A 16,784-nucleotide genomic window follows, 5' to 3' on the forward strand; every position below is an offset into this window, starting at 1 on the left:
AAAAACAAATAAGTAAAAGGTCTTGATTCAAGTCTATTTATATATGCATGTCTTATAAAGCATAATGGTTTTTAATTTGCATTAACATGTTGATTTGTTTTTTTTTATACATCATTGCTGGACATACTGAGACATTCACTATAACAAATAGCAGACGGGAATTCAAAAGGGATTTTTTTTAAAAACAAATAAGTAAAAGGTCTTGATTCAAGTCTATCTATATATGCATGTCTTATAAAGCATAATGGTTTTTAATTTGCATTAACATGTTGATTTGTTTTTTTTATACAGCATTGCTGGACGTACTGAGACATTCACTATAACAAATAGCAGAAGTTGCTTCATTATGAACATTAACCGAAGTAACAGTAGGAATGACCATTTTCACATGTCGCGTCCACCTCAATAAAATGCAACTATAGGGTATTTCAGCGACGTCTTCATTTTTTAAGACAGAAATTATGTGTCGATATGGAAAACCAAATGACTCAAATAGACCACAAGAATACTTAGTATTTTGATCAACATCATTGTATTCCACAATAGACTTGCAGTGCCTATACAAATGATGACGCAAAGTGTAGTAACGAATATTGTCACCTTGATGATCCTTCATTGAATCAACAATGTACAATGCCTCTTGCTGCAATTGCATCTTAAACACATTAAACGCCACCCGTGTATAAATGGAGTTCGCCTGATTTTCATACTCAGTAAGGTGGGTCACAATTACTGGCTTGGTTGTTAGAGTAATAACTTCTTCTTCGTGCTCACGGTGCCGGATCTTCTCAAGTGCTAGCTCCATTTTTCCATAGAGCTCAACCATTTTTAAACCAAGCTTTATATGAAGCCGTATAACAGAGTTCATGCTTTCACAACGTTGGTTGGTTCTACAATCACCAAAGAATGCGCCTCGGAGATATGCCTCTGCCCACCTCATCCTTTTTTTTGTATATCTTCTTCACCCACTCATGGTCATGGACCTGGTGTGCTTCTAACAAATGTTCCCACATTTGGTCAAACTCTTCTTCTGAACATTTCATAAACATGAGTGAACAAAAGTCCTTTTGAAACCCAGAGACACGGACATTATCAATACAATTTTTCCGAACATGCCAAGCACATAAGCGGTGCCTAGCATTAGGTAAGGTAGCTTTAATAGCCTTGCGAATTGCATGATCATAATTTGTTATGACCGACTTAGGTTCTTTACTGGCCATCACTCTAAGAAAATGCTCTAACGCCCAAATGTAAAACTACTATGACTCACTAGTCATAACTGCAAAACAAAATACAATAGTTTGTCTATGATTGTTCACTCCACCAAATACAACAATTGGCATTTTGTATTGATTTGTCCGGTATGTTGAATCAAACAATAACACATCACCAAAACAACTGTAATCTACACGAGACGTTGAATCTGCCCAGAACAATCTGACTAATTGGCTAAGTTCATTCAACTCGTATGAGTTGTAAAATTCTGGATCAATCTTCAACTTGTTTTCCATGCAGGAAACAAGTATGCTAGCATCTCCATTCATATAATACATTTTCCTCATCCTGGTCATATAATTATACAAATCCTTTCTTATGTAACCAACTTTACAAAACTGGCCAGCCCTATAAACAAGGAAATCCATCACTTGACATTGTCTAATGCCCACATCAATTAGACTCTTTGCCAAAGCCGCATCTTCACTACCCATCTTTCTATGTGAGCGACCAAATATCAAACTAGGATAAGGCACAAGTGGATGAGTATGTTCAGCAACAAACTTATTAACAACCCACATATTGCATTTAAAATAAAAAATCACTTCAAAAATTGCAAGACACTTGCATCTAGACAACTCACGTTGTTTCCTTTTGTGTTCCATATTCAAATATTTCGCCTCTCTCTCACCTTGGCACCAGCACACAAAATTTCTTTTAATCGGGATATCTTTATGAAATCAGTAGACACCCTTGCGTACACTAAACCCAACAACCTTGGCATACTCATTGTAGAACTAAAATGCCTCATTGCTAGTTTTAAAACACATTGAAAACATGATTGCATTTTCATCTAGATCTTCCCCTCCCAACTTACCACTGAATAGATTGAAATCATCCTCATTAGTTTGTTCATTTCTTGCATCTTCTTCATTTGACTGTCCTTCAAAACCTTCAATTTCACTAACGCTGTGGTCATCTGATTCATCTTCGTCTTCCAAACTCACATTGGTTGAACCTTCGCCAACATTTATTTCGGTGTCTGAATAATCACTTTCCTCATACGGACATGTGTCATTACATATATGTGTAGCCTAATCTCCATCTTCATTAGAGATATCCACCATTACTTGATCACTATAATATAAATATGCATTTATTACTTCTTGCACTATAAGTGGAAAATAAAATGAATAACAAATAAAGAGCATACACGTGAAGCAACGTTAATTTGAAGTTAAAATTTCATTTTAAAATAAAAAAATAAAATAGACAGTAGCATTTTAGGTTCACAAATAAACAATTAAAAGATTCACCTTTGTGTCATGAAGGGACAAAAGGTGAAGGTGAGTAATGAGTAACGATAATTTAAGCAATGGAAGCAAGTAAAAAGAAACTAGCAGTAAAATTAAACTCCCCTTATTATGTGACATAAGAAGATAAGCAATTTCAATTCACAACAATAACAAACTCCTTCCCTCACAAAAAACACCATAAACAAACCAATCCACTAACTATCCTCCAAATACCTATAACAAGAACACACTTCCTAAACCAACACATGCAAGTTAACGGAATAGGTGAAATCACATGATAAAGAATCTAAACATCCTTGTGATTTTCATTTATAACTGCAATCTCTAGTGGTGTCAATCCTTCTTGTTAATAATTTAAAGGATTAGCTACACCAAGCCAAAAACGCTATCATGATCTATATTGAAAAGAAAAAAAAAATGTAGAAATTATCTACCTGTTTCTATGTTGAAGCAACAGTCAGTAGATGTATACATGTATGAGATTGAAACAAGGAAAACCCAAAAAAAGATTTTTTTTTACCTTACTTTATGAAAAATACACAACTACGTGTTAAGATAGGTTCCATCCTTACACCAAGAAAAATTACACATGGCTTTCAAGGTGATTACAAACAAATTAGAATATGCATTGGTCCGAATGATAGTTGTGCGTACTGTGCACATAAATAGGAATCTATCTTACCTCAATCAAAAGCTTCATAGAAGGTAATGCTTTTTCAATAACATCAGCTGATAATAATAGTAATATAATAAATAAAATAAAAATCGTGTACATGGCATTACAGAATAGTGCTATAATCAAATCAGGTCACTCATCCGCCTACTTCTGATGGCTGCATCTACATATTCATTTATTTAGCTGTTAGATCACCTTCAACGAATTTCGCTATTGGTTACTAATTTTCCTTTCTACTCCATATAAGGTCATAAAAAAAGGTACCTTCCAATATATCCCTAAAAAAGTTATGAATGCTCCTCTAATCCACTAAGAGTACACATATGGTCATTACATCTTATGATAGTATACCACTATCATGCATACTGTAGGCTTCATTACTTGGTATTGACAACAAAAACTGCAGCTGGCTTTATTACGTAAGGTTTCATTTCATCAAAAGCATTTAATAATAACTTACAACAATGTGGAACACTAAGAAGAATAGGAAACTCGCGAGACAAAGAAAATACTCTTTAATTGGAAATCAAATTAAGAGCAAGAAATAATTCATTCATGGACTAAACATTATGGCAACACTACATCTTTTGAATGCATTATCTACACGATCTAAATAATGTAGGATATATGACTTGACTTGTTCATTTTATAAAAACAATTGCAAAAAAAATCAGGCTATTGAAATGGTCAATCTGGTAACTTGTATTTCACCATTTGTATGAATATTAATCGAAAAACTAAAAGTGAGCCAGCCAATGACCTCTGAGAGGGAGGTAGTGGACAGCTGAGCCCCCTATACCGCTAGCGACAAATACATGCTTCCATGTCGTTCTCAAGCAATCCTCACAAAATTTAAGAGCATGCAAGAACAATTAGACCCTCAAGTATAAGAACAAACCATATTTGTAAACGAGATATTCGATCTTTACATCAACCGCATGAGAATTTTAGAATAATATATAATACTAACAACAATAGTAATTGTGTATAATATGAACAACACCAATAGTAAAAGAAATACCTTCAGATGCTGCAGTATGCAAAGGAGTAAAACCTAGATAACTCCTCGTATCAGGATTAGCACCTTCTTCAAGAAGATAGACTGCAGTGCTCAAGTAACCCAAAGAAGATGCATTGAAAAATGCAGTTAAACCTGCAAGAGATGTATAAAGAATATATAGTTATGTCATTCATTAGTTAATACTTTAAAAGGGTATTAAGTGGTAATATATTACAGTAAAGATATCATGTTTGTGTTTCACCTTACAATTAAGAACGGGAAATTTCTAGTATCAAACTAACGGAAGTAATCAGATAACACGAAAATGGTAAGGTTTTTTCTTATGTTTATAAACCAAAAACAAAAAAACAAAACAAAACCACAATGGCTCTGCATGTTTTCTAGTTTTCATGTAAATTTGGGCTAAAACAAGGTTTCTTTTAAAGTTGGAAAAAGGATATTCATAGGTGTTTTGACCTATAAACTACTTTGGGAAATATGTAATATAGGTAATTTTATAATTTTTAAATAGCAGTATTGTTTTACCCAAATTAATTGCTTTCCTTTTTGTCAAATTTTTAGTTGTGGGTCACTTATAACACACTTTTTTCAAAATTACTTTGTTCTATCTCAAGTTTCCATGAAAAATCTTCACAAGCAAGCAATCGAATCTAATTATTCATAAAAAGAAAAAATTACTACCAGCAACTTTAGCTCTTTTGTATAATTGAAACCAAATGAAATCAAAGTATTTTGATAATGCACTAATTCTACTCATATTTTATTTTGGCATGAAAGGTTTGAGATATCTCATTTTATCTTGCACTATTTATCTTCCTAGTATGTGTCACTAGGGACTACTGACAATGTTGTGATTGTATCTTTGTTCCGGACAAAAATGAAATAAGCCAAACCAATTTTTATACTCAATGCACATATTTTTCCTTTCCCCTCAATCAAGTGACTAAAATTATCAACACTTGGATCAACTTCAGTACATGGAATAATGTACATTTGAACAACGCATGGTTCCCAAACCTGTTTCAACCATTTCCATATAACACATGTTACAAACACAAACAATATGGCTGCGAAGAAATCTAGAACTTTACTGGCAATATCAAAATAAAGGAAGGGGAAGCATCAATGCATGTAAACATGAATTTTCACCAATATGACACCCACGAAGAAAAAGAAGCTGAGGCGACTACCTCACTCATGTCCCCTCATTATCTCAACCTAAAATAAAGTCCTAACAATTTTTTTTTTTTACAAAGTGAAGAAGCCATCGATTAGTTACAATGTCGAAGTTGGTATGATACGATAATGGAGAAAACCCAAAATTTCAATCAAATGAAGAACAACAATATTATGCCCATATTAAAACCGTAATTATTGAGGTAAATTATATTATTATAGAAATTTAACAAGAAGCTAATAAATTTCAGCACCTACTCTATAGAAACCAATATCCAAACTTGAAGGAGTATTTGAGAGATGCCCAATCCAGAGTTTGAAATGCAGAAGATTTCTCTTGGAAGGTAGTGAGAAAGGAAAACAATGAAGATGAACTTGATAGTTTAGTGGAGATATTATAACTGGCCCAAAAAGAGTGTGAGAGATTGGCGCTAACTGTTTCCCTTATTTTTTTCGAACTAGCAAAGTTTTATTTGACTTTCTACTTTCCATTTTCGATGGTTATTAGGTTGGATTAGTTTTTGGGTAAATTTGGTATTTCATGTACTTATTCCTTTTCCAAACCAGTTTCTTCGGTTAACAAGTTTGTTTTAGATTTTGGATTTTAAAGCAAAAATCAGATGTGGGGTTGAAATTAGTGCACATTGAAATTTATTAGAGGGCCTGCGCATTGAAGAAAACATCTATAATTCTCCCTCCACTTTTCTTATTCCATGCAAGAAAAGATGATGAACAAAATTTTCAAACCTTAAAGCCCATTCTAGTCATGCGACCTTAGATCATAGGTCCAAACAAAATTTCTTTTCACATGTAAATAAGAAAACATTTTGGTTAAACAATTTCTCAGTGTCGTCCCACCATCCCAAATGACTATCGTTTTCAAACTGGTGATCGATAGTTTCTTTGGAATGCCAAAATACCACTTCATCAGCTCTTTCTTTCGCCCAAAAAGAAGGCTGCTGTTTCCAAGTTGAGAAAGTGTTCAGGTATATATCACTGCTGTTCTGTTTATCTTTTTTATTTTTTATTTTTTTAATGATAGAAAAAGAGAATATTATAATAAAACAAAACAAGGGAAAAACTAAAAAGTTTAGTTGTGATGAACTCATTTGATTACAAAACAAGAGATTCCAAGTATCAACTTAACAACTTCTCAGTCTCATGACTCATCAAAGGTAAACCACTAACCATGCTTCCTTTGTCCTATATAACTAAGCATTGCATTATCTGCTAAGATACCGACAAAATACCAAATTAACTATGGTTGACCTTGCTTAGTTTGATTAGATATTAATTGTACGCTACTACTAAATGATATATTAATTCTTTTATTTGATAAACTTCCTAGAACGTTCTTATAGAGTGTATTTTGATCAGTATTGTATTAGATTTCCAATGGTCTTCAGCTTCTGGGCAACTAGGAACAGAAGTAGATTAAGGAACTGAAGAGTATTAGTGTAGATTCGACAAAAGGTTTTAGGTCGTGTCATGCATCCTTTGGCGCCCGGCTGTGATGACCTCAAGTAATACTACCTTTTTGGTCTTTAAACATACATAAGTTGTATTAAGGTCAGTCTGGGTAGCCCAGGCCATTATAACCTAAGTGGTTATATATAAAATTTTGGCTATTACCTGCTCTATGGCTCATCTAAGTTGAGGATGTCTACTATCTACTATATATATACTAAAGCAGAGACTTTTAATGAAAGATTTTCTCTCTCCTATGTGGCACTCTAATATGAGAGTTAGTTTTTTCTATTTCTTATGTGGCACTCTAATATGAAAAATAGTCTTTTCTAATAACCTACAATCTCATATACATGGAACCTCTTTAGAGAGTTTGAGTGTATTTATAATTTTATATTTGGAGAGTTTGAGTGTATTTCCAATTCTTATATATTTTATCAAATAAAAAAAATGGCTAAAAAATAGGTGATTTGTAAAAGGTAATTTCCTCTTACGAATCAAACACTTTTAGTGTTCCAATTCTTATATATTTGATCAAATAAAAAAAAATCGCTAAAAAATACGTGATTTGTAGAAACTAATTCTCTATTACAAATCATACAATTTTAGTGTCTATGAGAAAACACCGACTTATTTCGAATATATCCTTAACACGGCCTCACAAAATATATAATAGAAAATGGAAAAAAAAATAAAAAATAAAAATAGCGGCAAAGCAATAATGACAAATATTTTAAAAAAATATATAATACTGAATGAAACTAACGTCAAAAAACAATTAATGGGGAACTGAAAACTGGATTCAAATGCATCGAACTAACCTCAAATAATATTTAACAGGAAATAAAAAACTGGATGCAAATGCAAGCATTAAACTAATCTTAAAAATTAATTAATAGAAAATTGGAATATGGATACAACTGCATTAAACTAACATCAAAGAATAATTAACGGAAAATCAAAATTTGGATGCAAATACATCAAACTAACATAAAAAAATAATTGTCTGAAAATCGAGATCTTTGGATGGAAATGTATTGAGCTAACCCTCAAAGATTAAATTAACGGGAAATCGAAAACTAGATGCAACTACATTGAACTAACTTCAAAGAAAAATTAATTATAAATTGGAAACATGATGCAAATGCGTGGAACTAATCTTAAAAAATAATTAACGGGAAATCGGAAACTGGATGCAATTGCACTGAACTAATCTCAAAAAATAAACTGGATGCAAATACATTAAACTAACCTCAAGAAATTATTAACGGTAAATCAAAAACTAAATGCAAATTCATTGAACTAACCTCAAACAATAATTAACGAGAAATCGGAGACTAGATGCAAATGCAACTTTATCAAATAATAAATGAGAAATCGAAAACTGGATGCAAATGCATTAAACTAATCTAATAGAATAATTAACGGGAAATCAGAAATTAGATGCAAATGCATTGAACTTACCTCAAAGAACAATTAACAGGAAATTGAAAATTATATGCAAATGTATTGAACTAACCGAAAAAGAATAATCAACGAGAAATCATAAACTAACTGGATGCAACTGCATAGAACTGATCTCAAAAAATAAATAATGGGAATTGAAAATTGGATGCAACTGCATTGAACTAACCTCAAAATATAAATAACGAAAAATCAGAAACTAGAAGCAAATGCATTGAACTAACTGGCTTCAAAATATAGTTGGGTTTTATGTTGTGGGAATGTCTCGATAAGTATAATTTTGTATTTAAAATGATGTTTATCTTATCTCTTTTCGTATGATTGGGTACTCCTTGCTATTCAAGTAGCTTCAATATATATGAACTTCACCTTATTAAGCAATCTTACAAAACTTTAATCAAAATTCTATTATTAAACAACAAAATGAAGTTGAAGAGTTTTATCAAAGGTGAGTTATTTTTTTTTAATCGAGAGTGAGGTTTTCACGTTATAAGAAATTTGGTTGAGTGATCAATATAATTTTAATATATAATAGTTCTGCATATTTGCAAATATTTTTAAGAATAATTAATATAACAACACCCATTCGTAGATAATCTTTGAAGATTCCACATAGTGAGTCATGCATAATTTAAAGAATAATTAATGGAAAATCAGGAACTGGATAATCTTCGATGATCCCACATAATAAATCAAACATAATTTATTTTTTATGTCATGTTTGCAAGGACACTACAGATGGATCAGTAGAAGTTGGTATTACACACCACATTGGATAATTAAAAGGAAATCAGAAACTAGATTCAAATACATAACTAAGCTCAAAAAGTAATTAACGGAAAATCGGAAATTTTATGCAAATGCAATAAACTAAACTCAAAAAGTAATTAACTAGAAATCGGAAACTGGATGCAATTGCATTAAACTAACGTCAGATAATAACTAACATGAAATTATAAATTGGATGCAAATCCTTGAAAAACATTTAACTGAAAATCGGAAACGGTATGCAAATACATCAAACAAACCTTAGATAATTAATTAATGTGAAACCAAAAACTGGATGCAAATGCATTAAACTAAACTCAAAAAATAATTAACAGAAAATCAAAAACTGAATGCAACTGCATTGAACTAACCTCATAGAATAATTGGTGGGAAATCAGAAACTAAATGCAAATGTATTGAAATAATTTTAAAGGATAATTAACGGGAAATAAAAAATCGGATATAATTGCATTGAGCTAACCTCAAAGCATAAATAATCAAAAACTAGATGCAAATGTATTGAAGTAACCTTAGAGAGTTATTAACGGAAAATCAGAAACTAGATCCAAATGTAACGAACTAATCTCAAAGACTAATTAACGAAACATTAAAAAATGGATGAAACTGCACTGAACTAACCTAAATGAATAATTAACGGAAAATTATAAATTTGATGTAACTGCATTGAACTAGCCTCAAAAAATAATTAATGAGAAATTAAAAACTAGATGCAACGTACTACATTAAACTAAACTCTAAGAATAATTAATGGAAAATCAGAAATTTGATGCAAATGCATTAAACTAATAACCCTAAAATATTTTTGTATTATATGTAGGCGGAATAAATGTCTCGACAAATATAGTTTTGCATTTTAAGTAGTGTTTATCACAATTCTTTTATTGTGATTGGGAATGTCTTGCTATTCAAGTAGCTTAAATATTATCTTCACCACATTGGGCATTCTCACAAAAATTCAATCAAACTTCTATTGTTAAACCTAACAATAAAAAGAAGTCAATGAGTTTTATCAAGGTTTGATGTTTTCTTTTTATAGAGAGTGGTGCAAGAAATTTAAATGAGTAATTAATATAATTTTCATATCTCATAGTTATGTATAGTTACTAATATTTTTTAGAATAATTTAATATAATGACACCCGTTCGTAGGACACGTTTTATGTGATAAATCTTTTCAAGTGGGAGTAGTATATTCTTTGAAGATATGAAAACAATCAATCTATTTTAGTGATTTGTACACATTAGTACGTAAGCCGAGTCGTCATGATTTACCACTAAATCACCATAAATCTAATAAAATTATTATACAAACTAAGCTAGATCGAGTTTAAGATAATTCCATTTGAAAATTACGGATTAATATCCCAAACCACAAAGTGAAGAGGCTATCTCAATTTAATCCATTAGTTTCCAAGTACTTATGCACCATAATCGCAACTCATTAATGTATTTCGGTTTATTTTCAATAAAAATATATTATGCTTTGAAAATTTGCCGCTAAATCACCATAAATCTAAGAAAACTATTATACAAGCTAGATCGAGTTTAAAATAATTCTATTTGAAAATTACGGATTAATATCCTAAACCACAAAGTGAAGAGGCTATCTAAATTTGATCCCTTAGTTTCCAAGTACTTATACACCATAAGCGCTGCTCATTAACGTATTTCAGTTTATTTTCAATAAAAATATATTCTGATTCAAAAATTTGCCGCTAAATTACCATAAATATAAGAAAACTATTATACAAGCTAGATCGAGTTTAAGATAATTTTATTTGAAAATTATGGATTAATATCCTAAACAACAAAGTGAATAGGCTATCTTAATTTGATTCCTTAGTTTCCAAGTACTTATACACCATAATCAATGCTCATTAACGTATTTCGGTTTATTTTCAATAAAAATATATTCTGATTCGAAAATTTGTGTGAGACATTTTGTAAAGCCTTTTCAACACACAAAATATTTAATAGATCCCGGGCGTATGCCCGGGTCCAAAATCTAGTCTATATACTAAAGCAGAGACTTTTAATGGAAGATTTTTTCTCTCCTATGTGGCACTCTAATATAAGAGTTAGTTTTTTCTCTCTCCTATGTGGTACTCTAATATGAGAGTTAATTTTTTTTTCTCTCCTATGTGGCACTCTAATATGAAAGATAGTTTTTTATAATATCCTACAATCCCATGTACATTGAACATCCTCGGAGAGTTTGAGTGTATTTTTAATTCTTATATTTGGAGAGTTTTAGTATATTTCTAATTCTTATATATTTGATCAAATAAAAAAAATTATTAAAAAATAGGTGATTTGTAAAAGGTAATTTCCTACTACAAATCAAACACTTTTAGTGTTCCAATTATTATATATTTGATCAAATAAAAAAAATTGCTAAAAAATAGGTGATTTGTAGAAACTAATTCCCTATTACAAATCATACAACTTTAGTGTCTATGATAAAACACCGACTTATTTTGAATATATCCTTAACACGACCTCAAAATATAGTTAAAAACAATTATACAAAAAATAACATTACAAAAATATATAATAGAAAATGAAAAAAAAAATAACGGCAAAGCAATAATGACAAATATTTAATATATATATAAAATACTAAATGAAACTAACGTCAAAAAACAACTAATGGGGAACCGAAAACTGGATGCAAAAGCATCGAACTAACGTCAAATAATATTTAACAGGAAATCAGAAACTGGATGCAAATGCAAATATTAAACTAATCTTAAAAAGTAATTAATAGAAAATTGGAATATGGATACAACTGCATTAAACTAACCTCAAAAAATAATTAACGGAAAATTAAAACTTGGATGCAAATACATCAAACTAACATAAAAAAAATAATTATCGGAAAATCAGAAACTAGATGCAAATGCATTGAGCTAACCCTCAAATATTAAATTAATGAGAAATCGGAAATCGGAAACTGGATGCAATTGCATTGAACTAACCTCAAAGGAAAATTAATTATAAATTGGAAACATGATGCAAATGCGTGGAACTAATCTTAAAAAATAATTAACGGAAAATCGAAAATCGGATGCAACTGCATTGAACTAATATCAAAAAATAAACTGGATGTAAATGCATTGAACTAACCTCAAGAAATAATTAACAGAAAATCGGAAACTGGATGCAAATTCATTGAACTAACCTCAAACAATAATTAATGGGAAATCGGAAACTAGATGCAAATGCAACTTTATCAAATAATAAACGAGAAATCGGAAACTAGATGCAAATGCATTAAACTAATCTCACAGAATAATTAGCGGGAAATTAGAAACTGGATGCAAATGCATTGAACTGACCTCAAAGAACAATTAACAGGAAATTAGAAATTGGATGCAAATGTATTGAACTAACTGGAAAGAATAATTAACGACAAATCAGAAACTGGATGCAACTGCATTGAACTACTTTAAAAAAATAAATAACGGGAATTGGAAATTGGATGCATGCAACTGCATTAAACTAACCTCAAAATATAAATAACGGAAAATCAGAAACTGGATACAAATGCATTGAACTAATCTCAAAATGTAGTTGGGTTATATGTTGTGGGAATGTCTCGATAAGTATAGTTTTGCATTTAAAATGGTGTTTATCTTATCTTTTTCCGTATGATTGGGAACTCCTTGCTATTCAAGTAGCTTTAATATATATGAACTTCACCTTATTAGGCAACCTCACAAAATTTCAATCAAACTTCTTTTATTAAACAACAAAATAAAGTTGAAGGGTTTTATCAAAGGTGATCGAGTTCTTTTTTTTTTAATAGAGAGTGAGGTTTTCACGTTATAAGAAATTTGGTTGAGTGATAAATATAATATTAATATATAATTGTTCTACATATTTGCAAATATTTTTTAGAATAGTTAATATAACAAAACCCGTTCGTAGATAATCTTTGAACATTCCACATAGTGAGTCATGCATAATTTAAAGAATAATTAATGGGAAATCGGAAACTGGATAATCTTCGATGATCCCACATAGTAAATCAAGCATAATTTATATTTTATGTCATGTTTGCAAGGACACTGTAGATGGATCAGTAGAAGTTGCTATTACACACCACATTGGATAATTAAAATAAAACCAGAAACTGGATTCAAATACATAACTGAGCTCAAAGTTAAGAGTATGTAATTAACGGGAAATCAGAAACTTTATGCAAATACAATAAATTAAACTCAAAAAGTAATTAACTAGAAATCGGAAACTGGATGCAAAAAGTAATTAACTAGAAATTACATTAAACTAACGTCAGATAATAACTAACGAAAAATTAGAAATTGGATGCAAATCCTTGAAAAATATTTAATGGGAAATCAGAAACAGTATGCAAATACATCAAACAAATCTCAGATAATAATTAATGGGAAACCGGAAACTGGATGCAAATACATTAAACTAAACTCAATAAATAATTAACAGAAAGTTGAAAACCGAATACAACTGCATTGAACTAACCTCATAGAATAATTGGTGGGAAATTGGAAATTAAATGGAAATGCATTGAAATAATCTAAAAGAATAATTAACGAAAAATCAGAAACCGGATATAATTGCATCGAACTAACCTCAAAGCATAAATAATCATAAACTAGATGTAGATGTATTAAACTAACCTTAAAGAGTTATTAACGAAAAATCGGAAACTAGATCCAAATGCAATGAACTAATCTCAAAGACTAATTAACGAAACATTAAAAAATGGATGAAACTGTACTGAACTAACCTAAATGAATAATTAACGGAAAATTATAAATTTGATGTAACTGTATTGAACTAACCTCAAAAAATAATTAACGAGAAATCGAAAACTTGATGCAAATGCATTGAACTAACCTTAAAGAACAATTAACATAAAATCGAAAATTGGATGCAACTGCATTGAACTAACATCAAAGAATAATTAATGAAAAACCAAAAACTGTATGCAACTGCATTAAACTAAAATCAGATATTAACTAACAGAAAATCAGAAATTGGATGTAAATGTATTGAAATAACCTCAAAAAATAGTTAACTAGAAATCAAAAGTCGGATGTAACTGCATCGCACTGACCTCAAAGCATAAATGTCCGTTTTTTTAGCCTTCTCACATTATTAATTACGAGTAATTAGGAACCCAAAATGAAAGTGAGTTTATAAAAACAGACTCTTACATATATGCAAACTGTATAGAAATTGTAAACTATTGAACTAGCCTAGAAAAACAATTAACGGGAAATCAGAAACTGGATGCAAATATATTGAACTAACCTCAAAGAGTAATTAACCTGAGATTGGAACCTAGATGCAAATGCAATGAACTAATCTCAAATACTAATTAATGAAACATCGAAAACTGGATGTAACAGTATGTACTGAATTAACCTTAATGAATAACTAATGTGAAATCATAAAGTGGATGCAATTGTGCTGAACTAACCTCAAATAATAATTAACGGGAAATCAGAAACTTGATGCAACTGGATTGAACTAACCTCAAATAATAATTAATGAGAAATTGGAAATTGGTTGCAACATACTATATTAAACTAATCTCAAAAAATAATTAATGAAAAATCAGAAATTTGATGCAAATGCATTGAACTAATAACTCAAAAACATATTTGTATTATATATAGGGAGAATAAATGTCTCGACAAATATAGTTTTTCATTTTAAGTAGTGTTTATCATAATTCTTTTATTGTGATTGGAAATGTCTTGCTATTCAAGTAGCTTCATTATTATTTTCGCCACATTAGGCATTCTCACAAAACTTCAATTAAACTTCTATTGTTAAACCTAACAATAAAAAGAAGTTGATGAGTTTTATCAAGGTTTGATGTTTCCTTTTGATAGAGAGTGGTGCAAGAAATTTAAATGAGTAATTAATTTAATTTTTATATCTCATAGCTATGCATAGTTGCTAATATTTTTTAGAATAATTTAATATAACGACACCCATTCGTAGGACACGTTCATGTGATAAATTTTTTCAAGTGGGAGTAGTGTATTCTTTGAGGATATGGAAACAATCAATTTGTTTTAGTGATTTGTACACATTAGTACGTAAGCCGAGCGGTGACGATTTACTGCTAAATCACCATAAATCTAATAAAACTATTATATAAGCTAGATTGAGTTTAAGATAATTTCATTTGAAAATTACGGATTAATATACTAAACCACAAAGTGAAGAGGCTATCTCAATTTGATCCCTTAGTTTCCAAGTATTTATGCACCATAATCGCTGCTTATTAACGTATTTCGGTTTATTTTCAATAAAAATATATTCTGGTTCGAAAATTTTCTGCTAAATCATCATAAATCTCAGAAATCTATTATACAAGCTAGATCGAGTTTAATATAATTCTATTTAAAAATTACTGATTAATATCCTAAACCACAAAGTGAAGATGCTATCTCAATTGATCCCTTAGTTTCCAAGTATTTATGCACCATAATCGCTGCTCATTAACGTATTTCAGTTAATTTTTAATAAAAGTATATTCTGATTCCAAAATTTGCTGCTAAATTACCATAAATCTAAGAAAATTATTATACAAGCTAGATCAAGTTTAAGATAATTCTATTTTAAAATTACGGATTAATATCCTAAACCACAAAGTGAGGAGACTATCTCAATTTGATCCCTTAGTTTCCAAGTACTTATGCACCATAATCCCTACTCATTAACGTATTTCGGTTTATTTTCAATAAAAATATATTCTGATTCAAAAATTTGCCGCTAAATCACCATAAATCTAAGAAAACTATTATACAAGCTAGATCGAGTTTAAGATAATTATATTTTAAAATTACGGATTAATATCCTAAACCACAAAGTGAGTAGGCTATCTCAATTTGATCCCTTAGTTTTCAAGTACTTATGCACCATAATCGCTGCTCATTAACGTATTTCGGTTTATTTTTAATAAAAATATACCCTGATTCGAAAATTTGCGACTAAATCACCATAAATCTAAGAAAACTATTATACAAGCTAGATCAAGTTTAAGATAATTCTATTTGAAAATTATGGATTAATATCCTAAACCACAAAGTGAAGAGGCTATCTCAATTTGATCTCTTAGTTCCCAAGTACTTATGCACCATAATTGCTGCTCATTAACGTATTTCGGTTTATTTTCAATAAAAATATATTTTGATTCGAAAATTTTCCGCTAAATCACCATAAATCTAAGAAAACTATTATACAAGCTAGATCGAGTTTAAGATAATTCTACTTGAAAATTATGGATTAATATCCTAAATCACAAAGTGAAGAAGCTATCTCAATTTGATCCCTTAGTTCCCAACTATTTATGCACCATAATCGCTGCTCATTAACGTATTTCGGTTTATTTTCAATAAAAATATATTCTGATTCGAAAATTTGTGTGAGACATTTTGTAAAGCCTTTTCAGCACACAAAATATTTAATAGATCCCAGGCGTATGCCCGGGTCCAAAATCTAGTATTCACTAAAGACAATTCTTCGATAGGTAATATACTTATAACGTTTTCATGCATGTTCCCAATCATCGTTTGTGCTGTACTGGAATTTGCAAAAGACCAAATCAACCTACATAACTGTCTTTGAGCATTGTTTGATTATACAATTTCATGTTGATC

At 30.2% G+C, this 16,784-nt stretch overlaps 2 protein-coding genes across 2 annotated transcripts; both read right to left on the bottom strand.

Annotated features, from left to right (window-relative positions):
• Positions 1-283: 283 nt before the first annotated feature.
• LOC147508698 (protein FAR1-RELATED SEQUENCE 5-like) lies at positions 284-826 on the bottom strand. The gene has a single exon (XM_086597539.1). It carries the CDS (start codon positions 824-826, stop codon positions 284-286), a length of 543 nt encoding a protein of 180 aa, XP_086453665.1.
• Positions 827-1,259: 433 nt separating this feature from the next.
• On the bottom strand, positions 1,260-1,709 carry LOC147508699 (protein FAR1-RELATED SEQUENCE 5-like). Its single transcript, XM_086597542.1, has one exon. The coding sequence runs from the start codon at positions 1,707-1,709 to the stop codon at positions 1,260-1,262; it is 450 nt and encodes a 149-aa protein (XP_086453668.1).
• Between the last annotated feature and the right edge of the window lie 15,075 nt (positions 1,710-16,784).

The sequence above is a fragment of the Coptis chinensis genome, chromosome 3, assembly GCF_015680905.1.
Source record: "Coptis chinensis isolate HL-2020 chromosome 3, ASM1568090v1, whole genome shotgun sequence".
NCBI lineage: Eukaryota > Viridiplantae > Streptophyta > Magnoliopsida > Ranunculales > Ranunculaceae > Coptis > Coptis chinensis.

Bases quoted from the DNA above. Each gene is read 5' to 3' on its own strand.
- LOC147508699 (XM_086597542.1), bottom strand. From the start codon at position 1,709: ATGGGTAGTGAAGATGCGGCTTTGGCAAAGAGTCTAATTGATGTGGGC.
- LOC147508698 (XM_086597539.1), bottom strand. From the start codon at position 826: ATGGTTGAGCTCTATGGAAAAATGGAGCTAGCACTTGAGAAGATCCGG.